The sequence below is a fragment of the Xyrauchen texanus genome, chromosome 6 (genome assembly GCF_025860055.1).
Source record: "Xyrauchen texanus isolate HMW12.3.18 chromosome 6, RBS_HiC_50CHRs, whole genome shotgun sequence".
Classification (NCBI taxonomy): Eukaryota; Metazoa; Chordata; class Actinopteri; order Cypriniformes; family Catostomidae; genus Xyrauchen; species Xyrauchen texanus.
The window spans coordinates 28,257,393-28,284,257 of NC_068281.1; the positions used below are offsets into that span (position 1 = coordinate 28,257,393).

The following is a 26,865-nucleotide window of genomic DNA, read 5'->3' on the forward strand; positions in this document are numbered from 1 at the left end:
GTTTATTCTTTTGTTAAAATACGGTTAAATAACAACATAATATATGAAGCAGCAACTATTAGTAATGTTTAATTGATTTCCTAGAAAAGTTCAATCTTTTCAAAGCATCCCAACCACAGCCACATTGGCTCAACCAATGGCATGAGTTTGGGATGGGAGGATCTTCTTTTTTTCCTACCAATGACAGTGGGAGTATTCAGGAAACCTACTTGAAAACAGTCATCATTTTTGCAATTCTTTCTTTTTTTTTTATGCCAGTGGTTCAGAAATTGCTCACTTCACCTTTAAGCCTGCAATGCAATAGACTAAATTCAAAGCAAACAAAAGAGGTATAATGAGGTCACACTCAGCCTGTTGTGATGCCACATGATGACTGTGTGCCTCTGACCTAAGAGAGATAGAGCCGCTGAGTGGGAATCTAGTGTCATGTTAGCCAGCAACTCTAATCACTGGGCTTAAACTGTCTGCAGCATTAGAAAAGCATGAGTCAAAGCGATGTAAAAACTTGCAGCCTTCGTGGTGCTGAGGGAGGAGTGCAGAGTGAATGATGACAGCCAATGAACCCCAATAACCATGTCGCAGCATCCTTCCAGCAGTGTGAGATAGAACTCAAACAGAGAGAGCAGAGACCTTAAACATGGCTTGCTTTCATTGCCTAACACTCTGCTCCAACAGGAGAGGGAGAGAGGGGGGAGGGCTATAAAAGGGCATTCATCAATGTCTCTTTTCTCAGGCATGTAAGATGGAAGTTAATGAAAGTGGTTGGGAGGGGGCTTTGGCCACCTTTATTAGTGTAACTTCAGGAAAAAAATTGGAAAATTAAATTCACCTACTCATTGTTTTCAAGCTTGGATTTTGCCTGGGGTGCCAATTTGTTTCAATCCAGGTCCTGACAGGGAAAGCAAGGCTTTTGTCATCGCAGCTCGGCAGTCTTGTGTTCTCCACATATGAACAGATAAACCCCCATTAGTCATTACGTCTATTGAGAAATTATCTTTATGTCATTCAAAGCTTGAGGGGGGATCCACTAATCCTACATTACACACTTTTGTGAGAGTGAGGGAGGGGGTGCATTGTGTAAATGTTGTTTAACAGGGTACTCTAATGGTATTACAAACCATCTGTAATTACCCTAAAACAACATTCAATTTCAGAACAATAAGAAAACAAGAGCAGCCATTTTGTGGATTGAACAACATACATGGCTTATTTTGGTTATCAAAATCTCTAGTCAAATATAAATCTTCTGTTTACAACAGCACTGTAACTTGAAATGTCCCTCAATATTAGACAAGAGAATATATTTTAGATTTTTACATTTTCTGAAGAAATTGTGAGTGGTGCTTCTCTGAGCAAAACTCGCCACCACTATGCTGTTGTTTTGCTGTGTGCTGGTATTGTAAGTGGTTGTCAAGTTGTTCCTATTCGGTTGATAAGGCCAATTATTTAGAAAAAAAGCACACATCTTTGCAATAAGCCATGTGATTTGAGGTTAATATCTTTATTAACAAACAGTGGGGACAATTTACGGGTCAGTTTAGAGTTAATTTTTTTTAAACTTATATAAAATCCCTAACCAGTAATTTAGTAAAAGTAATAATGTTTCCTAACCAATCACCTCTAATAATTCAGTGCTGTTGATATCATCAAGCTGAAAGTCTTCTCTCCACGTCTATACTGTGGAGTAATGTGGATGAAAACATGGTTGGACCTGCGGATCAGTTGCGCTTGTATTTTGGAGTAAGTTAGGTGCTCTAGGGAGCAAGGGGGCCTCTAGTGCAGGGGTCTAGCCTTTCTAAACATTTGTTATGAATTAGATCATTTCCTCTTGCCCTAAGAAAGTAGTCAGCACAAATGACTACATTAAAAGATACCTAGCCTCCTGCAGGCAGCCATATTTAGCAAAAAACACAAAGACAAGGGCTACAACAGCGTTGTAGTTTAAAGTTTAAACCAGTTTAAAGACAAGACAAAGATCCATATGAAAAAGATGTAAGGTATAATATAATACGATTTGACAGCAGTTTTCTAGGAGTCAGCCATAAGAGGGTCACGTGACTGAGCTTTGTGATTTTTCCACCACTATCTGTCCACGGTGCTGGCATGGATAAAAAAATAAAAATAAAAATCAATCTACAGGCTTGAAGGAATGCTTCACCCAAAAAAGAAAACATAATTCATGTTGTTCCAAACTTGTATGACCTCCTTTCATTCATGAAACACAAAATAAGATATATACAGGAATACTCACATTGCTCATTTACACTCAAAGAAAGCATATTATGACCAGGGGCTGTCAAGTACAAAAAGGATAAAATGCTATTTTTTAGCAACTGCAAGATTATCAGTGAATAGCTACTTAAATTTAATTTTGCTACCTTACACAAAGCTGTCATATGGCTTCATAAGTCTTAAAATATAGCGTCATTTGGACCACTTATGGTTTTTTCTTTGTTTGTTTGTTTTTTGGTCATTTTTGGAGCTTGACAGTCTCTGGTGACTGCTCTTTTGTGGAAAAGAGCACCACGGACATTGATCATAAAAAGTTAATTTGTGTTATAAGGAGGAAAGAAAGTCATTTGGGTTTGGAATGACATGAGGGTGAGTAAAGACAGCATTTTCATTTTTGATTGCACTATTCCTTTCAGAAACACCTCATACATATAGAATATATGATCTCATCAAAATATCTCAGAAAAAGACAATTAAACTTTTGAGGTTGATGACAAAAGTTGGCAAAAATCAGCCATTTATTGAAATTAAAAAGAAACTGAATGTGAACAAACGTCTTGATGACATTTTTTAGGTAACAGCTCAAACTTCAATATACCGAACATCTATGCAATGTAACAACAGTGTCATACAAATTTGATCATGGACAAAATCTCACACAGCCTCGTGATGCAAGTCTAGAGAGGGGAACAAACAGACCAGCAGACTCGTTATCACACAATACCTTTCTAACAACTCTGAAATGTATATATATATATATATATATATATATATATATATATATATATATATATATATATATATATATATATATATATATATATATATATATATATATATATATATATATATATATATTCTTACAGCATTTACACCTTTCGAAACAACGGTACCACAAAAAAAAAAAAAAAAAATCAACCGCCAAAAAGGAACTTTATGGACGACAGACAAAGTGAAAACCAAACACTTAAAGCAAAATGGTGTTATGATACTGCTGAAACAATGAGACCAGTGCAAGGCTGTCTGAAAGATGTCGGGAAGGGGAGATTTTGAGAACAGACTAAAACATGCTTCTGCTTGGCCTATTCACTATTCAGGGTTATATACATACAGTTCGTATCCATCATAAAAACATGTCAAAAGAAAGAGAGAGAGAGAGAGAGAGAGAGAGAGAGAGAGAGAGGAATCAAAATTAGTACAAACACACTGCAGCTCTGCATTCATACCAATATGGCTTCCTGGCTCAGTGTGCCCTAGTGAAATAAAAAGCACCTTAAAAGGAGCTGGCATCATAGCATCAGTTTGACAGACCAAAAAAAAAAAAAAAAAAAAACAAAGTATAGGAAATAGGAGTTGTTCTCTGCAGAGCTGGCGTTGAAAGCTTTAAAGAGGTTCCTACGTGAGCTGGAAGTCACAAGGATGTTGAGTGTCTAAAGAGCCATGCAGATTAAGAAGACAACAAACACTGAATGCAAAATGCGACTAAAAAGAGACATCAACTTAAAAGGCTTTGCCATTTAATCCTTCAAGATTTCAAAGACAGTGCATGGATTTAAAAAATAAGTGGGTACCAGTCCAGATGGGAAAGGGGAGGGGTTGATCCTTTTAAACATGGGAGACTTTCTGAGATTCCCGTGCCTGCTTGATGCTGTAGAGCCACTTAATAACCCGTGCGTTCCGCTCCACAGCTGAAATTCCATAGGGAACGCGCTCACCAGCCTCGTCGTCTTCGTCGCTTAACCCCTCGTTGCTATGCCGTGACTGCTCACAGTCCGAGCTGATCATGCTGGCACTACGAAAGTTGAGTGAGACAATGTCAGAGCTTGCACGGGCAAAGCTCTCCACACCCACACTCTCCAGCTCCTCAGGATCCAGACCACAATAGTTGAAGAAGCGCTCTACGTCTGCACCAGCCCGAGCATAGCGGTCACTCAGGTCAGACTTGGAGCGGTGTAGAGAGGGCCTGCGAACAACAGAACTGCCCAACTCAAGCTCCAGTTCTGTGGCAGTGCTGGGCAATGTCTCTCTTTCAGAAGCGTGGGGAGCATTGTCACAAGCAGCCAAAGCCTTGGCGCTGGGCTTGGGTGGCAGTGGTGGGGCAGAAGAGCTGCTGCTTTGGGCCGCTCTGAGAGGCTTGCCATTGCACATGCGGCAAATGTCTGAGGAGCTATGAGAGGTGTGCAGTGGTGAGCGCTCCCCATCCACCTCACATGACCTTTCTTCCAGCAGCCTGCGACTCAGGTTCAAGTTGCCTCCCTGTGGACTTCGTCGACCTTGTGTAGAGGATGGTACCTTAAGTGACTCAGTAAAGGAACGATATCCAGGTTCTGACAAGCCTGAGGAGCGATGTGGTGCCCAGCTCCGTGCCCCGACTTTGTGCGTCGTCCCCTTACCAGGTCCCTCGGATGAGGAGGAACTGTTCAGGATGTTCTTCAATATCTCCAGGTTGAGGTTCTCCCGTTTGCTGGTGGCAGCACAGGTGTCAGACTTGGCGTTGTTGTTGGAGGCCTTCAGGCCTGATCCCACACCACTCCTCTTTATGGGAACAGGGCAGACAGGGGGCTTGGCCAGTACCTGTGGCTTGATGGGTTCCTGCTTAGCATTGATAACCTCCTGGCTTTTCACATACTTGGCCTTGTCAGCCTCTAGCCGTTCTACGGCACTCAGCCGCTTGGGGTTGGGCTCAGTCTGGCGGCGGAAGTAGTTGGGCCCCTTGTTGAGGATGCGGAGCGGGACTGCAGAGGCAAAGGCCCCACCCTGGCTGGCAGGCTTGCTATCTGCCTGCAGGGTCTCGGTGGGCATCTCTGCTGGTCTCTCGGCGGCCGCCGTGGTGGATTCCGCAGTGGTGGATTCCGCAGTGGACTCTCGTCAAGGGGCAGCCTGGAGGCACACACATCAAGCCAGATGACCGGACTATTAATCCTGTCTCCACTGGCTGTCAGCAGTGAGGCCTCATACTCACAGCTCATTAATTAGCCCCTGATCCCTTCACGCAGCCAGGCCCGCACAGCAGGAAAAGAGAGCACTCAGCTCCAGTCAGTGTCAGCACACCCCGTCAGGCTCTGCCAGCCGGGAGGGAGTACCGGAGGATTGTGGGGAAAAGCCTTTTCGCTGCTCCTTTGTCCCTGGCCAAGGCTGAGGATCTGAAACACACAAGGACCAACCCTGTTAAGCGAGCAGGTGACATCACATTCCTAGCAACAGCAGGAAGAGAAAGCATTCCGGCATGCTGTCGGATGATGATATAAGCACTAGAAAATGACTAATAGAAACAAATGTGCACCGTGATATCAGTGGACTTAATAACAACGAGTGATGGGGTAGGGAGTGTGGGACAATTACAATATAAGATTTGCTTTTTTAAAAACGTACTTTATGTAAGAACATTTTTGTAGATTTGTGCACTGTGGTTCCATATGTATAATTTAATTACATTTACTTCTACATGAAAAGACTTAATTATATATCATTGTCATTTACTGCAGTCTATATAATCATCAAATCAAACAAAACAGAAATTGATAAGCTATCTTTCATTAATTGCTAATAATTTTTGGGTGAAAATCAGCTAATACAAATATAAGTAAATTCTTTTTCAGCAATCTGTGTTAAAAGCAGAGAAATGTGTTGGATCATGGCTGAGTGTTCCTGCCAAAACCTTGGGTCTGTTTACAGGGGAACAAGAAGAAGAAAAAAAAACAAGGAAGAGAAGAAGAAACACAAAATGGTGGAAAACTAACCCAGTTTCATAAAAAAAGTAACTACAGAGGCTCTTGGACAACGGAGTAGAAAATTGTTATGACAAAGCAGTTTATGGCACAACTGCCTTTGACAATCTTCCCTATCAATCTCAGGGCTGAAATAAATATCAGCACAACTACTACAGAGGCAGCAACCAAGAATATATCTTTGAGATCAGGCCCGTTTTAATTTTACGAGCTCCAGGTCTTCAGCTGAGGAAGTTTACATTTCCTCCACATTTATACAATATGTATGTACAGTATATAAACACTATAAACACTGGCGGCCAAAAGTTTGGAATAATGTACAGATTTTGCTCTTATGGAAAGAAATTGGTACTTTTATTCACCAAAGTGGCATTCAACTGATCACAATGTATAGTCAAGACATTAATAACATGTATTAAACTACTTCAGAGTTCTCATCAATAACTCCTCCATGTGCAGCTTTGACAGCTTGGCCTGCATCCCTGAGTCTTACTGTTGTACATGAAACTGGTGTTGAGCGGGTAGAATTCATTGAAGCTGTCAGCTGAGGACATGCGAGGTGTCTATTTCTCAAATTAGAGACTCTGATGTACTTATCCTCTTTTTTGTTGTACATTTGTCCTTCCTGGTCTCTTCCTGTCCTTGTTAAAGCCAGTTGTCCTTGACTGTAGTGTACACCTTTGTATGAAATCTTCAGTTTTTTGGCAATTTCAAGCATTGTATTCCTTCATTCCTCAAAACAATGATTGACTGATGAGTTTCTAGAGAAAGCGGTTTATTTTTTTGCAATTTTTGACCTAATATTGACCTTAAGACATGCCAGTCCATTGCATACTGTAGCAATTCAAAAACAAACACAAAGACAATGTTAAGCTTCATTTAATGATCCAAATAGCTTTCCGCTGTGTTTGATATAATGGCAAGAAATTTTCTAGAACCAAATTAGCAATTTAGCATGATTACAAAAGGATAAGGTGTTGAGTGATTGCTGCTGGAAATGGGGCCCGTCTAGATTTAATAAAAAAATTATTTTATCAAATAGTGGTGCTGTTTTTTACATCAGTAATGTCCTGACTATAGTTTTGTGATCAGTTGAATGTCAATTTGGTGAATAAAAGTACCAATTTCCTCCCAAAACAGCAAAGCATGTACATTATTCCTAACTTTTGGCTGCCAGTGTGTGTGTGTGTGTGTGTGTGTGTGTATGGCTGTGCTTAATTACAAATGTCACTGATGTTTACACAAAACCTCTGAAGTCGACTAGTCTAAAAGAAACCAACCTTCAGAAAACAGTCAAATAATTGTGTTTATGTGACCCATTTAAAATACTTTATCTATTCCAAATCTGCCGCAAAATGTCGCTGAAAAGGGGCATTTATCTGCGACGTGTTTGCCTTGCATTATCATCATTGTACATTAAATATAGAACACGAATTCACCTTTAGCAAATACAGGTTTATTTACTGAAAACAACTGAATGAGTAGTGGAGGACCAATAGCGCAACCCTAATAGCCTGTTCTAAATGGAATTCACCAAGTAAAAGTTACTTAACATATTATAACAGTCAGGACATTAGTTGAAAATAATTAACAGACGGGCTAAGCCAAATCCGCTGAAAAGTTGCTCATATTTCACGATGTGCAGTTTTGCATTAGCCATTGATCTAATATTACAGCTGATATAAAAAAAAAAAAAAGTAGCCATAAGATAGGCCTGTAATATAGCCTACAATAAACCTAATATATTCTAAACATGACGTGCACACAGAATAAAAGACAGTTTAACTTGTAAAGCAGTCAGCACCTAGTTGAAAATAGCCTTCTTAATCAGTAGATTAAAAAAAAATGGCATTCCTTGCCTAAAACAACCATTTTCAAACCAACATTTTGAAAATTCGTATCCCACACCACTTCACAGCTACTTTGCTGAGTTTGCTTGTCTAGCGAGAGGACATTTTCCTGCGCACAATGCGGGTGAGAGAGGGAAGAAGCACGCACAGCCTTAGGTGAAATTAAACTTTGTATCTGAACCAGATACCCTCTTTTTAAATAATATATATATTATTAATTTTTTAATAAAAATATAAAGCCAAATGTAAATGTGTAAAATGTTGAACAGTTTAATGGAGACAAATATTAACTGACAAGTAATTCCAGTGTCGACAAGCAGCAACAGAATCGTTTAGTCTTGCACATCCTTAATATATATATTAAGTTATATATATTATAATATATTATAGTTAACAGAGGGATTAAGTCATAATACTGTGTGTGTGTGTGTGTGTGTGTGTGTGTGTGTGTGTGTGTGTGTGTGTGTGTGTGTGTGTGATTATGACTTAATCCCTCTGTTAACTATAATATACACATTACTTAACATATAATATAGTATATGGTTTGTTATTTCAAATAATTAGTCACAATGTAGACAAGCAGTCAGGAATGTTATCATGTTTTATCAAATTTTAAGATGTGATATTAGTAGTAAGTATTATGTACGTTGTGACAAAAAATGATTTATGGCCCTGATTTATGGTTTAATTGCTGTCCATTTGACCTTTCCCTCCACCCCCTCCCCTCCCTCGGGCAGTTGTACATGCTGTGATATGACGTGTCTGTTCTGATAGCCCCATATGTGTATTTAAAAGAGTAGAAAGATTATTCATCTTTAATGGAAAACTGAGATGACAAAAAAAGTAGTATTACGTTTAAAATGTGTTTAAATGATGTCTTTATTGGGGTTTAATGCTTGGTGAAAAACTGTTTTGTTTTTTAAACTTTTGACAAAGAGAAGAAAATGTGTTTTTAAACATTACATTGTTTAACACATCTCTAGCAATGTCACTTTAAAGATGCTGAACAAAAACATAAAATGTATTTAAAAATTGTATTTCAACAAAGAGCATTTTAAATAGCATAAATTGTAAAATGCAGCACAAAATCTACCGTTTAAAATCCTTTCATGAACTCATTCAGCGATAAGTGATGTAAGTAAGACGATGTTTAACATTAACCTAGCAAACAGGATACATTTTCTAAAAACATAATATATAATTTTAACTCTATAAGACAGAAATCTTACACGACTCCGTTTAAAGTCCTTTCACGATCTCATCCAAAATGACAATGGCGTAAGATCAGTTGACAAGCCCCTCCGTCAGTGTTTGTGTGTTTTAAAGTATTATTTAAACGTTTAAATGTATTTACGAAAACTTTGACATTTTGTTTTAAAAAAATTTATCAAGTTGGCAAATACAGCAAAGGCACTCTAAAATTCTAAAAACTTTAACAACATTCACTAGAAAATACAGTATTTTGGCAAACAGGTTTATTTTATATATAATTCTGACGAAATATCTTTAATACAAAAGTTTGTTACATTTTTTTTTATTTTTAACCATGAGATTCTAAAACAGTGGATATTGAATGATATTAGTTTATTTTACGCAAACAGACGATACTGGCTGAGCAAACTCGTTCAGACGGTCACTTTAAAATAACGAATAAATGATTAACAAGTGTTATTTACTTTTACCAGAGACTAAAACGTGTTTTAAACATTAGGTTCAGATTGGCAAACACAATATTGTCATTGAAATAGTATGCATTATAAATTTATTATCATTATAATTATTTGAGAGCATCCAAATTGATAAGGCGTTTTTTGATCCAGACTTTAAGGCGCTGTGCAGCGGGGGCTCGCAGTTTTCTTGAGGCGTGATAATTCATTTTATGATTTAGACATAAAGGCGACGATCGACAGATGTTTTGTGGCGGGGATGTGTAATGATAATTCGTTTTATTACTCAGACATAAAGATGATGAAATGACTGGGGGTTAATTAAATTTGTATTTTCACCAGACCTTAGGGTTGTTAATTAGATCTGTGTTCATGGGGTATTGTAGTGATAAGGTACGCCAAGATTTCGAAGTGTCAATTTAAACCTTTGATCTCTGAATTTTTCACAACGGGGGTTTTGGTATAGTCTATCGGCAGTCCTTTTAAATGATTCAGGCACAGATTAAACTATCAAACGTCCCAATGTTGCATTATTCAGTTCTAAAAGAGATTTTAACTAAACATATTAATATTGTAAATTAATGGGTCCTTTCTTCACGTGCAACCGCCTACTAAAAACAAGCCAATAGGCCTACATTCAATAATATTATAATAAAAACAGCCACTGAATTAAATCACTAGACAGAAAGATGTGCGGTCGTTTAAATGTATGGAAAACAAAATGAGATCAATTGTTGTCTAGTCTAAGGGAAGTGTATTTTTCTGTTGAGAATTATATAAAAGAGACATGAATAAAATGTGTTTTAAACTTTTATACGTCATTTTGAGTTTGTCGCGGAGCATCATGAACCCCAGATTTAAAGAGAAGATGGCGTCAGATAGCTGTGGTGTGATTGTGAACTCATGACACGACATGTAATTTGATGGTCAGGGTGAGTGACGGGATCCCAGCGTGGGAGATGAGGAAACTGAGTTAGGGTCGCCGTTATTTTAGCGTCACTGGAATCTCCGAAAAGAACACATCACGACTAATGTTATAATGTTACCTGCTGTAATAGGGCTATTGTGCATGACAGTGGACTTTATTGGTATCAGAATCCGCCAAAGGACATGGACTGATTATTATCCTGGTGTGACTTTGCGGCCGCTGGAATCACCCGCGCCTGCACTTCATACATAGGGAGGGGTCTTGCCGACCCAGGACAAGGGAAGTGTTTTAAATTATTATATGTAACATTGTATGGATGTATTGTCTGTCTCTGTCCCCAGTGCGGGAACTGTATTGGGAAAGGGATCAGGGGAGGGGGAGGGTGTTGCGTCCTATGGGGGTGCGGTGAATTGGGGTAAAACTGTGAATGAATTGTGTGGATCTTGAGTTGGCTGTTGTGTTTTTATAACGTGTGCTGCATCGCAGTATTTGTATTACAGCCTGGACTTATTAATCTGATGTTTAATAAATTAAACTGTCTTTGTGAAATAGTCTGAGTGGTTGTGTGATTTATCTTCTGGCATTGACAAGTAGGCCTAATGAAATAACATAACTGTTACACTTGCAAAAGATTTGACAAATGCAATGTGTTTAACAACACGTCTTAAACATGAGAGACAAAAGCAGGTTATAAAAGCAATGGAGACATGAGACCATTGAATTGAATCTGAAGCGTTATAGAGAGAGAATGCCAAAACGAAGTGCAAGTTCTCGATATGTGACTGATGAAAATGATAGAATTAAACTTAAAAAAAAGTACAATGCTCAGAACTATGCAACCAACAAGCAACATCGTATCAACATAAAAGAACAGAGCGACAGAAGTATGCCAATATCAAACAGCTACAAATGATATAACTATTTCTTCTTTTCGTTGTAAAAAGCAGGCTGAACGGTGTGTTGTTTACACTTTCAAACCATATGTTTGTTTACTTCTGTAAGGGGTTAAACCGTTTCATTAGGTAATACTGAGGTTTATACACGTGTATTATTCGGTAGTCAATCTAAAAATATTTTATTTTAAGCCATAGTAAAAAACTCATTACATTACATGTGGTCTTCAGATTTGAAAACACAACCCATTTAAAACAGACTGTCTAGTGTATTTTGTGTGCAAATGTCACCGATGAGACACGTTTGTGTGCGAGACGGCAGCGGGTGTTTAACAAGTGCATTACTCTTTTAAAATGATATTTTTTTTCCAAGCTAATGTTTGGCATTAGTTTAGCAAACACTTTTATTTCACTAAAACACTATAATATATATATATTTTTTTTTTAGCTATAGCTCTAACAACAAATATCTAACATTTTTACCTTTAACAATGTTTCCAAATCAGTGGATATTGGTTGTGAAGCAAACTCATTCAGATTTTCACTTTTAAAGATAAGGAATAAATGGTGTTACGAAAGATTACGTTTAACATTAGTTTAACAAACACGGTTATGTTACTAAAATGCAGTAACACATTTAAATTCTAATTTAGATGTATCTTTAGCACAAAGATTCTTAAATTTATTAAAGACATGAAAAGTATCTTTCTAAAACGATGTGTAAAGGGTGTGCTGCAAATTAAATCCACATTCACTAGGCAATACAGTATTTTAGCAAACAGGTTTATTTGACTAAAACGCAATAATGTTTTTAAAGAATTCTGACGATATCTTTAATACAAAGGTTTGTAACATGAGATTCTAAAACAAAGACTACGGTTATGCAGCAAAGCACACATTCAGTTTAAATATGAACAAATATTTTAACAAAAATAAAGTTTTGTGTTTTGATTTATATTACTAAAACACGATAAAGCATTTCACGTAATTTTAGATGTATCTTTAACACATGTTGTCTTGCATTTTTACTTTTTGACAAAGAGAAGAAAATGTGTTTTTAAACATTAGGTTGTCTAACACATCTCTAGCAATGACGCTTTAAAGATGCTGAACAAAAACTTTACCATAAAATGTATTTAACATTTTTATTTCAACAATGATCATTTGAAATGAAATACCATACATTCATTGTAAAATGTAACAAAGATTCTTACATTTTTCCACTCAAAGCCTCATTTTTCCACCCAAAGTCTTTCAATCGATACTGAGCTCTTACAGGAAGTCAGAGGTCTGGGGTGGGAGGTTTTTCAGAATACGCACACACCCCCCCTGATCAGACCTAATGGTGTCTTGTGTAATTCTGTTCAGCAAAACAATATGGTGCCATGAGTTTCCTGGTGTTTTATGGTTTGCTTTCATTGAAAAGCATGGTGACAACCAAACGTGTGAAAGAAGGGAGATAAAAGGGTTTATTTTGTTATAAAAGTTTTTCTTTTTCCCATCAAGTGCTCCATGTAACATTGTGAAACATGGTAGAGATGTGGTTAAAGAAGTATTGCTCTTTGTAATACAGGCAACAATTAAATATAATTACTTAAAAGAATAGAAAGTTTTTAGAAATCATTTGCTAAATCAATAGTTCAAATTCAGAGGTTTTTATAGTATGCTGTACACAGTTATCATAAAACCCATGTAAATTCAAGTGTGAACATTTCAAAGAAATGGGGTGCTAGCATACTGGACAACAATCAAATGACTTGTGATATACACACACACACAAGATATTTTAACACTTAATTCACACCCTGAAACTACATTCATGGTACTGTTACGTCAGTGGGGTGTCAAACACAAATGCAAAGGCTGAGTTTACTTTGACACTCATATTTTTGGTATTAATTTACTCATTCCTGGATCAAACCCCACACTCAGAAACGTGTACATGTAAACAAAAATGTGTACTGTTGTGATGCCAACTGATCATCGCTTTACTGATTTTTATTTCAAGAAAACCACAAAGTCTACCAATAAATGATGAAGTAACGTGTTTACAGGACTGCATTTACTCACAAAAGTTCCTCTATTGCCACAATTGGATTTTTGTTTGTTGTAGAGTTATCCTCATTTGTAAATAGTTATTTGTTTAAATGTTGCGAATACACATATGGGGCTATCAGAACAGACACGTCATATCACAGCATGTACAACTGCCCGAGGGAGGGGAGGGGGTGGAGGGAAAGGTCAAATGGACAGTAATTAAACCATAAATCAGGGCCATAAATCATTTTTTGTCACAACGTACATAATACATACTACTGATATTGTATGTCACCAACATTACAAGGTCAGATTATCTTTAAACCTGAAGTTTTTGTTGAAGCCGTCTCATGGCAATTAGCTTGGTAAAGATATCTTATAATTTAATTACAATATTCCCATTAGCAAGTGAACCTTACTGGATCCTTTTTTGCAAGTCAGGCACATAAAACATCACTAGGGCCACATCTGAGCTATTAAAGATGGAGGTTTTTCACACTTTTAGAAATATCAGAGAATAAGAGGGCCTTTAAAGGAATATTCCAAGTTAAACTAAATAATTTATATAAACATGTTGACTGTATGCGTTTAAGGACGTTTATGGAGCAAAATTGCAACAACTGTCCCATAGACTTCCACAGTAAGAGCCTAACTATCAACACACATCGACAGCATCTGTGGCATACTACAAATTATCACAGAAAATATATTTTAGTGCTTCACATTTTTTTATTTTCTAGGTATTTTACCCAGAATATTTCTTTAAAAACGTGTCAATTAAACACTTTCTCAAATGAATTATGAATAAATGCATTTAAAATTTTCATGAAAACTGTCAAAAAAAAACTTTCCTGGTCATATTTAACCCCAAATAAAACAAAAAACAAATATGAAATAATATTTTGAAAATTAAGCCTAAATTTCAAGATTTATTATCAGTAATTGTTTTTACTGTAGATGCTGTTGTACATTACTGTTTAAATTAACATCAGAATACTGCTATGATGTATCAATAGATACAATTTCAATTATTTACTTGTCATTTTGGTAATAAAAATATCATAATGACCACTTTTTCACATTGCAGTATTAAGAATTGAATAAGTACAACTTACATAACTGTATTGATAATAATGTCACAATGTAAAAAGCGATGTACATTTTCTATCTGTAAAAAATACAACAATTTGAACTAAATTATTTCACATCTGCAACAGTAGATATTGTTGTAGCAAAAACAGGCAAATAAAATAACTTTGCAGTGCTCATAGGACTAATGAATTAGTCTGTTTTATGTCTGTTTTGCTGAAATATGAATAGACTTAGACGAATATAGAGCTTGTCGCTATTTGAGGGACAACCAATTTTTTGCAATTATTTAATAATGTTTACAACAATTACATTTGTTATATGTTTTAGGAAGGGGTCAGTGATTATGTGCTTAAACAGCACTTATGGGGAATGGGCCTTTCTATCAAACATATTTACAGAACAGAAAGGAGTCTAAAACCCAGGTCATGCAGAGAGTAATAATCATAACAAGCTCTGCATTTCCCTCCACAAATAATAATAAAAAAAAATCCTTTCTAATCCTCTCTGCTGAGTGCTGCATCCTCCTCCCCCCAAAACAAAGAGTAAGGCCAGCTGTGGGGCTCCAGCCAGGGGCCATCTAACATCATCTCCCTCCAAAGCCCATCTGAATTAGCAGAGCCGAAGACAGTCCCTATGGCTTTCTTGGCACCCACTCATCCTTATCAGCCATGTAAGAACAACATGTTACCTCACTGAAGAGTTAGCTTGCTGAAATGAAACAGCGATTTTAGATGATGGATATTAAACAATGCCTTGCTCCAACATCAACAATCCATGCAAAAGTGTATAATAGGCATTTCTATAAATGGGGACCTCTGTATATTATCAGATATATTTTTATCAGAAACATACCTGTATGTCATCTCCATATTTGGAAAATAACATCCATGTCTGTAGCTTTGAGGCCATTTATATTCTTCTTCAATACTGTATATGCACTCCTCAAAGTACAAATATGAATTTTAAGGTAGATATACACATTTAAAATGTACAGTTCCCCGTCTGACGCTCACTTCGACGTTGTGTCGAAGAAGCGACACTAAGGGTCTCTCTTGAAAGCCTCGCATATCTCTGAACTTGAGAAAAGGCCAATGAGAAATTGGCAAACAGAATTTGCATGTCCTGCCCCTGGACATACGGGTATAAAGTGAGGGAAATGCGTCTGTTTCATTCAGAAATTTTCTTCAGGGCCGACCGGTTGTGTGAGCAACGAGCTGCGATTCACAAGACTGTTCATCTCATCTCTCAGAGAGTATGCTGTTGGATCTATGGCGCATACCAGCGGCTTTCTCCTTCTCTGCATGGCAATGCAGCTTTGCCCCTGGGCGCTGTGACAGCGCTCTCTAAAAGATAATTTCTCTAAAAGAGCAATACACAGTGGCATTGAATGTCCTTTTTAGGACATGTCTTTATAAAGAACTGTGTAGTTCCTGGATGCGGTCGAGTGCTCTCCGCTCCTGATGGTCACAGGCACTGCCTCGTGTGTCTGGGCCGTGATCACACCGAGGCAGCATTTGTGGATGGTTCGTGTTCTCACTGCCATCTGGCCGACACTGCCTTGTGTGTCTGGGCCGTGATCACACCGAAGCAGCATTTGTGGATGGTTGGTGTTCTCACTGCGAGAACCTTACCATGGCAACGTTGCGGTCGTGGCTTTCCTTCCTAAAAAGGAACGCCACTCCAGCCGCCCCCCGTGTCACTCCTTCCCACAGGATTGAGGACGACCCGGCTGGTGATGGAGGCGATTTGGGGATGGCAGCGGGCTCGGTTTCGCCGGGTACATCCCCACGAACCAACCGCCCCGACATGCTCGTTGACTTCCGCCCGAGCTCAGGGTGACAGCAGCACGCCTCACGGCCAGTCTGCCTATCCTCTTGAGCGGCTCGCCGCTGCATCGGAAAGTGTTCCGGCGTCTGGCGCGGAAGACTCGACTGGGTTGCCACCCTCGGGTCAGCACGCCCAGTCAGAGGCTGACGCCCAGATGGCCGACATGCGTGAAATTGCTTCCATCTGCCTCTTTCCTGGCAAAAACCTTTGGGCGAAATCGTAGACGGTGTCGCTGAAGAGGCCAAGCTGGGAGACGGTGGCGTTGAGAAAGCGTTGACCTTGTCGACATTGCGCATCTCGACCATGATCAGCCAAAGGTGGCGTTCCTGGACCATGAGGGTGGCCATCGCCCACCAGACGCTGTGACATTCGTGGCTCTGAGAGCGAGGTCAGTGGCAGAGTGCAATTCCTGCAGCACGTCAGGGTCGGGACTACCCAGGTGCAGCTCTTTGAGTGCCTTTGCTTGGTGGACCTGGAGGAGAGCCATGGCATGCAGGGCGAAGGTGGTGCTGTAGGCTTTCGAGTTCAGTGACAACATCATTCTGCAGGCCTTGGAGGGGAGTACCGGACAATCCTGCCAGGTGGAGGCGTTCTCGGTGCACAGGTGGATTGCAACCACTCTGTCCACCTGGGGGACCTCAGTCTTCCCGTGGGCCGCGCCACCATCAAGGGTAGTGAGAGCGGACGAGTGAGGAGGTCAGTTCTGGGCAGTGAAAGGTGCCATCCACGACCTCGTCAGCTCGTCATGCACTTCCGGGAAGAAAGGTACCGGGGGATGTGGGGGGTGGCTGGGAGCGGTGTCTGACCCGAGGTACCAATAGTCAAGCCTTGAAGGCTGTGGGGAGGATGGAGGGTTCCTGTCCAAGCCCAAGCTCACGGCAGCCCAGGCAAGCATGTCGGCCATCTGCGCGTCAGCCTCAGACTGGGCGGGCTGACCCAAAGTTGGCAGCCCAGTAGAGTCTTCTGCTTCAGATGCCTGAACGCTCTCTGATGCAGCAGCGACGTCATCATCCAACTCCGGAGGCTCAAGGGAGAACACAGGCTGGCTGTGAGGCGAGCTGCAATTAGCTCGGGGCAGGTGGTTCGTGGGGACGTGCCTGGAGAAACAGAGCTTGCTGCCATCCCCAAATCACCTCCATTGCCAGCCGGGTCGTCCTGTGCAACGATTCATATTTTTGGAACACTTAAATGAAACCCCAGATGTGTTTTTGTCTTATCTAGCAATTTAAATCTTGCTAAATTTATTTTTCAAATTTAAAAGTTGAGCAAAGATTTAGTGTAATAATTTGGATATAGTTCATTCAAGGTCAAGTTATTGGTGGAAAAGTACATTAAGAGGAAAAGTGAGAGAGAAAAAAGGTACTGTAGTAGTATATATTGTAGATCATAGTAGCCAGATTGTGTTTTATATATAATGTGTATTCAGACACATTTTTGTTTGTTGTTTGCACAGTCTTGTACTGATGAGGTATCTCAGGATACTTACTGTATATCAGTGATATCTTTTTCAGGACATATTAATATATGCCATAGCATTCCATAATAATAATAAATAATAATAATAATAATAATAATAATATTAAAAAGGCTTACAGCACATTTAAGAGAAAATCGACATAAATTATAGAGAGCCCCATTCCTGTACTTTGCCTATGGCCCCAAAATCACTAAATCTGCCCTTGGCCATATGACTTGCATGTACAAAACAACAATAGCAAAGTTTGCTGGCAGATATGCATCACATTAGTTCTAGATTAAGTTCGAAGTCTGTTGCTTTTATCGGTGAACTCTTAGAGAAGATATTAAGCACCAGTGTCCCACTGGGTGTACTGGGTTACAACATCATGTTTAAAACAAAGACAAGATTGGATTTCAGCTAAAATCCTTTATAACATTTGCCTGAAGGTCTGTCCTCTAGAAACATTTCTCAGGGTGAGGAAAGATACAGATTCTGGTTCTGCACAAGACCAAGATGTAGTATTGTTAAGACAGTTTTAGTTTTTGGTAATTCAATATTTATTTATTTTTTTCTAAAATATGTCATTAAATTTGTATTGGTTAATCCTCGACTGAAGAAGTCACTGTAAATTGAGAATAGTAAACATCATACAGTAAAGCTAAAATAAATGTATACTAAATTATTTGTATTTTTTATGAATATAACTACATATTGAATATTACTGTAATTTATTAAACTGCTGTTGCTGCCATTTAAAAAGCAACAAGCCAATCGGGGCCGTGAATTTACTACAGGTATGAAAACGAAGCAAAGCCCTTAATATATGTCAACATTAGTACACAATAGTTTACATGAACTGACAGCAAACAAAACCTATACATAATTTATTAATCTGGCTAAATATTATTTATATACTAGCACATTTACATTAAGAGTTAAAATTTAACTTAATATGAACTAAAATTGACCAGTACTATGCTAGTAAATTAACATGAATCATGATTAATAACAGAGACTATTTAGCAGAGATGGGCCACTTCTAAAGAATGGCAGAAACTGGAATGCCTAATGATAAACAGATATAGAAAAAGAGGTCCCGCCTAACAGCCAATCACCTTTTAGATACAGACACTGCATGCAAATCAACTCGAGAATGCCCATGCGCAGTAGCTAGATGTAGGATATTTGTATATGTGATTTAGATGGGAACCGTTAAAGTGCCCTCATTCTCACACTATTATATGTAAGGGAATTTAGGATCTTGAATTATGCGAGCTATGAACTAAATTAAACTGTCCTTATTGTACATTATTAGGTAATGAAATGTATAAATGGAATTAGTCGCATTCGACAACCATTATAAATTAGATAAATGACAAATAACTAGATTATTCTCCACCATTAAAATCGTAATACAACATCTTGTTGTATCCGCACACAATTTCTACTGTAAGGAATTAGCTTTAATAACTGAATCAAATGGAGGGATATTATTCTCATGGCTTATTGAAAATAATAATCACACGTATTTAGGTACAGCTTTGAAGTGAAATCTTTTAGAAACAGGGATGAGATTATTTATCAAAAAAATACCACAGTTCAAATCTTTGGATATAGACAAACTTTATTACTATTCTAAACATAAATCTAATCTAACACATATATACATGAGACAGGTTGGTGACAAGAGTGACAGAATGTGAAATAAATGATCAATACAGTGAAAATGAACTTTATGTAGTCTGTTGACAATACCTTAAGAACTATTTACCCTTCTTTGAGTCAACATCGTTTTGCTATCGGATTACCTAATGTAAAAAACTAATACACCAGCACATTGTGCACAATATTGTAGATGTACTTGCGTGTCTTTGGTGTTTCCTTGCATTCTTTGTGTAGCTTGGTTCTTGGTCGAAAGTTCGTTCCATCGATGTTTTGGACCTCTGTAAGATCGACAGTTATTGTCTGTATGAATGATGAGGATGGCTTTGAAGCGAGGCCTTCTCATGGACCATAGAGTGTGAGAGCCTTCCTCAGGACTTCGAGTCCCGAGCTTCCTTGTACCTCACATGGCATGGATCTGGTTCCGAAGAGATCCAGACAAGACCACGAGGGAAGAGCCAGAGCGAAGTCTGAGCAGTCAGAAGAGCATGAGAGACAAGAGAGGAAGACGACAAGAGAGAAGAGAAGCAGAGAGGGAAAACGACAAGAGACAAAGTGTTCTTCCTGTTTGGAAACATTTCTGAAATTGGCCGCATCCTCAAATGTTTCCTGCGCCAATCAGAAGTGACTTTTCAGAGTCACCTGGTCAACTGGGCTGTCTTTTCCAACAGTTGAATTTATGGTCCTTTGTTTCAGATTCTTTTACAGAATTCCCGCTCAAAATAGTGCATGTTTAATCATTAACTTTATATCTTGCATATGTTACAAGAGACAAGAAATTCATTGTCATCAGCTTTCTCTATGTAACCAAGCAAACTGTCGCATACCAAGCATGACATTCTTTCATGGATATTATAAGTGTAGGTAGCAAAACATGAAAATCCTTGTTTACAAATCATACTGGTTAATTAATTGGTTATACAAAATGGATAAAACATTACACACATTTTAAAGAGGTATATCAGGCTATAATCATTAATTTGTCAGTTATACAAGTTACCACAGTTCAAAGCAATTGTCAGAATTACCTGGTAAGACTAGGTATTGTATAAATCGTGGATTTAAATGCATTCTGTATATTTTAGAAGGTTAAATCTGTGAAGTACTGTGACTTTTTGTAGAATGTTCCTGGATTAAGATGAAATGTGTTAGTATTAAAGTTATGCAAATCTGATGGTCTTTTGGAAACCTTTCAAAGAGTAGTCTGCTTTAACTCTGTGTGGAAGTTCAGAAGGTCGTGCTGAGGGGCCTTTCTGACCAATGACCCTTTTTGCTTTAAATTAAGTTGTCAAGAGTTTCTTGACCATTTTATTGTCCAAAGACAGGCCTTCAGTAGGAAGTAGATGCTTGGCCCGTTAATTTAGAATACGGAGGAATTCCAGGAATAAAAATTTTGGGTTTTTCCTAAATTCAAATCATGTCGTTTCAATTCTTCTGCATGTATAATCCAACATAGACGAGCAGGAAAAATAGCCCTTTTTTTGCGTATTCTGAGGTAAAACACAAATTATGATACCACTGTTATCAGATTTTCCTGCTGATTTGAAGTATGTTCTTTCATTGTAATATTGACCAACTGTTTTGGAGATTTCTGTCTTTCCCTTACGTTAATATTTTTGGGATGGTTGCATAAGATTTACACCAACGCTAGCTATGATGACACACTGCTAAAAAGAGCAAGCAGTAATATTGAGTGTGTCAGTCTGTTGATAAACTGCTATACAAGCAACAGATTCTTGTGTCCATCTGTTTTCTGCTATACATCAGCAGCAGCACAGGGCTGTGACATTAGAGCTGGTGGTGTGCTGTGTGCAATGGGCTGGACTGGTGACTCATGCAGCCAGCAGAAGAGTCCTGTCTCTCAGGAGAGCAGCTCATTGGCTCTATCCAGCAGTCACTCCAGGCCTTGGCCCATAAACAAAACATGTGTATAAATGTGCCTGAGCCCAGCATAATCACAGAAACAAACAAGCTTCACTTAGGTCTAAAACTACACAGATAAATGTAGTAAAGATGAGCAGGGGAAATACCATTTTGAATGAAGGTGTCTGTCAAGTTTACAATTCCATCATACATTCTGTAAAACATTAGTTTAGTCATTCTGTTTTCTAAAAAGAAATTTAGCATTAGTCCTTTTAGTAAATGCCAAGATTACACAATTTACCTAATACAAATGTTAAATTGTTTTACTTTTAATCTGTGTAGTAGAATGTATCTAATATGTGCTCACACTGACAGCAATTTTCAGCGACCTAAGTCATTCATTTTAAATGCAAGTGGCGAATTCTGGTTAAATGAGCAACAGCAAACTTTGGCAAAGTTATTTGTTAAGACTTTAACTTTATGTATATGCACAGTCATGTAATATATTAGAGGAGTAAATTAAGAATGCTGCGACCAACAGCACAGAGGCTCAGCCAGGATTATATGCATCTCATCCAGCTTCCTAAACTTGTTCAAACCAACATCACACGGGAAATCGACATGTAGCTTATGAATGTTCATGAACCCTGAAATCAACCCCATTCAACAGAATATCTGACAAGCACCATCCCCCATCAGACATTTCTGCTTCAATTCAAATGCAAATACATTTCCTTCAAGCACTGCTGATAGCACATAACCATTTTTGAGGATGTATGCAATACCTACATTAGAGCCCTTTCGGCTTGGTTGCAAAGCTTTCGACCAACTGCTGCTGAATAGGTAGTGTGATCAGTCTGTTCAAACAGAGAGGGGACAGCATTTACAAAAATCATGGACTCTTATGTAGGAATTAATGTCAATATGTGGCAGAGACACAAATCTGTTTTTGGCATCATGTCTAGTTTTCACCATGTCTAGTTAGAATTTTTCACCATCTGACATTTCTTCTTCCAAAATTTCTAGACAAACATATTTGTCTTAAACAAATTGTAGTCCTTTTTTTGCCAGTGTTACAAATAAAATTAAAGTGTCTAAGTATATTTGTGGTTGTTTGAGCTTCAAACATAAAAGGCTGTAATAGATTAAAGTCTCTGAAAATAAGCACAAAGGTAAACAGCTAATCTGTTTAAGGCACCATTCTGACATCCAAAAAAGGACATTTTGTGGGCTATCTGGCAAGTGTATGTAGCAACAGTGCACCTGTTGTACCAGTGTTTTCTGAGGAAGCCATCAAAATCATGCACAACCATATCTTCTTTGGGTCAAAGAGGGCAGTATATGTATTTATAATACAAACAATATACTGTTTCATATATGCATTTGGCAGATACTTTCATCCATAGGGACTTTATTTTAAGGTATGTGTAATATCACTATGTGACTTTGGAATTAAACCCAGACCTTGACGTTGGCCATGTACTACCAGTTGGGCCACAGGAACTGTAATTTGAGAAAGCAACAAGCACATTGAAATGATGCACCCTATTTTCCTGTGGGTTACCCTCAAGGAAGTTGCTGTCAGAAGTTTGTACAGTATTGGACATCTGTACATGCAATATATTTGCATGAAGATAAAGAAGAAGAAAAACAGAGTGGATTCTTTTTAGGGGTGAAACGGTTTGAATTTCTCACGGTTCGGTTTGTATCACAGTTTAAGGGTCACGGTTTTGGTATGCCAAATCCAAAGAATAATCTATTTGGTAAACACTTCAACAGGTCAACAGGTTTGCCCCTAAAAAACAATCATTGTTTTACAACAGTAACCATAATTTAACCATCACATTTGTAGTAAAAATCATAGTAACCACAAAAAAACATGGTTACTGTCATGGTCACAATATATAGTAAAATCATGGCTACTACAGGTGCATAATTCAAGATTAATTACACAAAGTGAAATATTTCAAGCCTTTTTTGTTGTAATCTTGATGATTACGGCTTACAGCTCATTGAAATCAAAAATCCAGAATCTCAGAATTTTAGAATAAAGAATTTATAATACAGAAATGTTGACCTTCTGAAAATTATTTTAATTTATGCACTCAATACTTGGTCGTGGTTCCTTTTGCACGAATTACTGCAAATAATTATTGCTCAGTGGTCCAAAGTCCTCTTTTCTGATGAAAGTACATTTTGCATTTAATTTTGAAATCAAGGTCCCAGAGTCTAGAAGAAGAGTGGAGATGCACAGAATCTAAAGTAGCTTGAAGTCCAGTGTGAAGTTTCCATAGTCAGTGATGATTTGGGGTGCCCTGTCATCTGCTGGTGTTGGTCCACTGTGTTTTCTCAAGTCGAGAGTCAATGCAGCCTTCTACCAGGAGATTTTAGAATGGAAGCACTTCATGCTTCCATCTGCTGACAAGCTTTATGGAGATGCTGATTTCCTTTTCCAGCAGGACTTGGCACCTGCCCACAGTCCCAAAACTACTAGTAACTGGTTTGCTGACCATGGTATTACTGCGTTTGATTGGCCAGCCAACTCGCCTGTCCTGAACCCCACAGAGAATCTATGGGGTATTGTCAAGAGGAAAATGAGAGACACCAGACCCAACAATACAGACGAGCTGAAGGCCGCTATCAAAGCAACCTGAGCTTCCATAGCACCTCAGCAGTGCCACAGGCTGATTGCCTCCATGCCACGCCACATTGATGCAGTAATTCGTGCAAAAGGAGCCATACCAAGTATTTAGTGCAGAAATTAACACACTTTTCAGAAGGTTGACATTTATGTATTCTAAATTCTTTATTCTAATATTTTGAGATACTGGATTTTTTATTTCAACAAGCTGTAAGCCGTAATCATCAAGATTACAACAAAAAAAGGCTTGAAATATTTTACTTTGTGTAACGAATCTAGAATATATGAAAGTTCCACTTTTTGAATTAAATTACAGAAAAAAAAAAAAAAAACACTTTTCCACAATATAATTTTTTTTTGAGGTGCACCTGTATATAGAAACTACAGTATTACTGTTGTAAAACCAATCAGGTAGAGTTACATACGTAACATCTAGGTTACGTATGTAACCTCGGTTCCCTGAGACAAGGGGAGCGAGACATTGCATTTATTAATGCATTTGAGGAGTGCCTTCTTACACAACCTAGTTGTAACCTCTCTACAATAAGGGCAATATTCTAATATTGGCTATGGTGTTTGAACCCAGCCTATTTTGGCGCAAAACTGTCTGCTATACAAGAGAAAACATAGCGCTACAGCTGATTCCACATGCTGACTTCTAGACAAGATATGATCGCTGTCTTGAAGGAAGAAATTCTGAGGAAATGGTGTTTTTGCACCTGTTATATAGCGGACAGTTCTATATTATTGATCAGTGGTTGTCCCACATGAAACACAGGAGGAGCATATCCATCTACAGATCCATTCAGGTGCATTAGCGTAGCGCCTGTTTTACGCTTTGTTTTCTTGACCAAACTTGTGCTCCAGATGCGTCATTAAACTTGATGTGAACTGACCGCGGTGCCAGTGCTTCCCAAACCGTGGGAGGCCAACCTAACAGGTTAGTTTTTTTTACAGAGAACCGTTACACCCCTAATTCTTTTCGGCCAATGAAATTATAGTTACAAAAGATTAGAAATATGATTAGAATTTCAGATTAAATTAATGCAACTAAACAAAATGTACTGATATGCTGGAGTCTGCTATGCAGATTGGGCATCACCAACAAAGTATGAAAGTGGGATAATATAGCACTGAACATAAGAACATTAGAATCAGAATGAGCTTTATTGCCAAGTATGCTTACACATACAAGGAAATTGTTTTGGTGACAGAAGATTCTAGTGCACAAACAATACAACACCAAGGCAGAGATAATTATAAATAATAGGATAAAAATATAAATGTTTTAGCAAATGTTTGTTTTTGATGTTGGTGCAGTAATCAATTACATCTAACCAAATCTGTGAATTAATCACTAAGAGCAATGTTTATCTAGCTGGTGTAAACAGATGCATGGGTAATTAATGCAGACAGAGGTTCCTCGAGTGCCTGTGACCTAGTTTAAAATGTACAAAAGCTCATGGGACAAATCTCATCACTCACGAACTTGCTCTTGCCTCATCACCCCAAAGCTTAAGGGCTTTGATCGGTCATAGAATGGTGAATGATCCCTGCATCATACCTGTCAACACTCCCATTTTTCCAGGGAGTCTCACGTATTTCACATCCATCTCCTGCCTCCCTACCGTTTTGTTATTTCTCCCAGAAAACTCCTGTAATTTGTATGGCCCAAACCTCATTATATGTATAATCACATCAATATATTATTCCAAGGTTGTCCAGTTGCCAGACCTTGTATGAAACGCATCCTACTCACACAATCGACACATCTTACAAATTTTAAACCATTTGTGACCTCAACCTGGCAACCTACAACCCATTTGCGCTGTTGATATTTACATAGGTAGTAGACGCAGGAAGTTGAATGAAGCATCACTGGTAGATGGAAGGAGAACACTCTGGTGGTGCTCCAGTGGAAAAAAAAAATATATACATGTAAATTTAACAACAGCTTGACAGAAGAATTTAATTTTATATCGACAAAGCCAACTCCTTTTGCAATATGTGTCGCACTGATTTTAATATCGGACACGGTCGGAAAAATGACATTACTCAGCACATTAAATCAAATCAGCACAATTTGTATGTATTTAGCCTGCCTCTGCCATCCAGCCCCCCCCACCACCACCACCCACTTAGAGGTCTCCCGGATTTTGGTACCCAAATGTTGACAGGTATGCACTGCATGCACACAATTTCATTTAGAATCTCTAACCATAAGAAACCCAGAGATGCACAACTCATCCATCAAAAAGTGCATTGTGTCTTCACTGAAGTCCCTAAGCTCTCGTGTATTTAATGCTTTATCTGTCCCAGATGTGGAAGAAATAATCCAGTTAGTGCTTCTCAGGGAGCAGTGAAAGGACAGCAGTGACAAGAGTGCTCAGAATGGCATGAATTGGCTGGTAATGCTAATGTTGTGGATTGGTTCACATAGAATAACTTTGTAATCTCAGTGTTTAGTATGTGTTAACATGACTTTGTCATGACTCCACATGCCGAAGTGTCCTTGGGCAAGACACTGAACCCCAAGTTGCTCCCAATGGCAGGCTAGCACCTTACATAGCAGCTCTGCCGCCATTGGTGTATGCATGTGTGTGTGTGAATGGGTGAATGAATCACATTGTAAAGCGCTTTGAATACCGTTAAGGCTTAAAAAGGCGCTATATAAGTGCAGACCATTTACCATTTGTCATGATACCTATGCTGAAGCTGTACAATTTTAGTCTAAAGATTATATTATAGTTCCTGGTTAGATATTGTTCTGACAAGAATGTTACATACCAAGAAGGTGGGATTCAATGCAATGGTTTACCAAAGAGATTCTCAATTTGTGGGTTTCAACCCCAAAATGGGTCATCACAGGTCTGTCCTAATAGGGTCGAGTACAGAAGGGTACAAACAATGCTAAATGTTATCAAGTGAAATAAAATAAAATGCAACCAACCGTATAATCAGGCAAAGTTAGGACTGGCAAAATAAA

The 26,865-nt window shown here is 38.4% G+C and overlaps 1 protein-coding gene across 3 annotated transcripts in view; it reads right to left on the bottom strand.

Moving 5' to 3' along the window:
- Window positions 1-3,105: 3,105 nt before the first annotated feature.
- The window catches only part of LOC127644958 (protein FAM110B-like), a 57,231-nt gene continuing 33,471 nt past the window's right edge, over window positions 3,106-26,865 (bottom strand). For 2 of the 3 annotated variants that reach the window (XM_052128419.1, XM_052128421.1), the window contains exon 3: window positions 3,106-5,375. In XM_052128419.1, coding sequence (XP_051984379.1) covers window positions 3,838-5,034 — 1,197 coding nt within the window. In that variant the 5' untranslated portion in view covers window positions 5,035-5,375 and the 3' untranslated portion in view covers window positions 3,106-3,837. Of the gene's footprint in view, window positions 5,376-22,027; window positions 22,096-26,865 lie in introns of all 3 variants that reach the window. The other variant, XM_052128420.1, reaches the window with a different exon arrangement.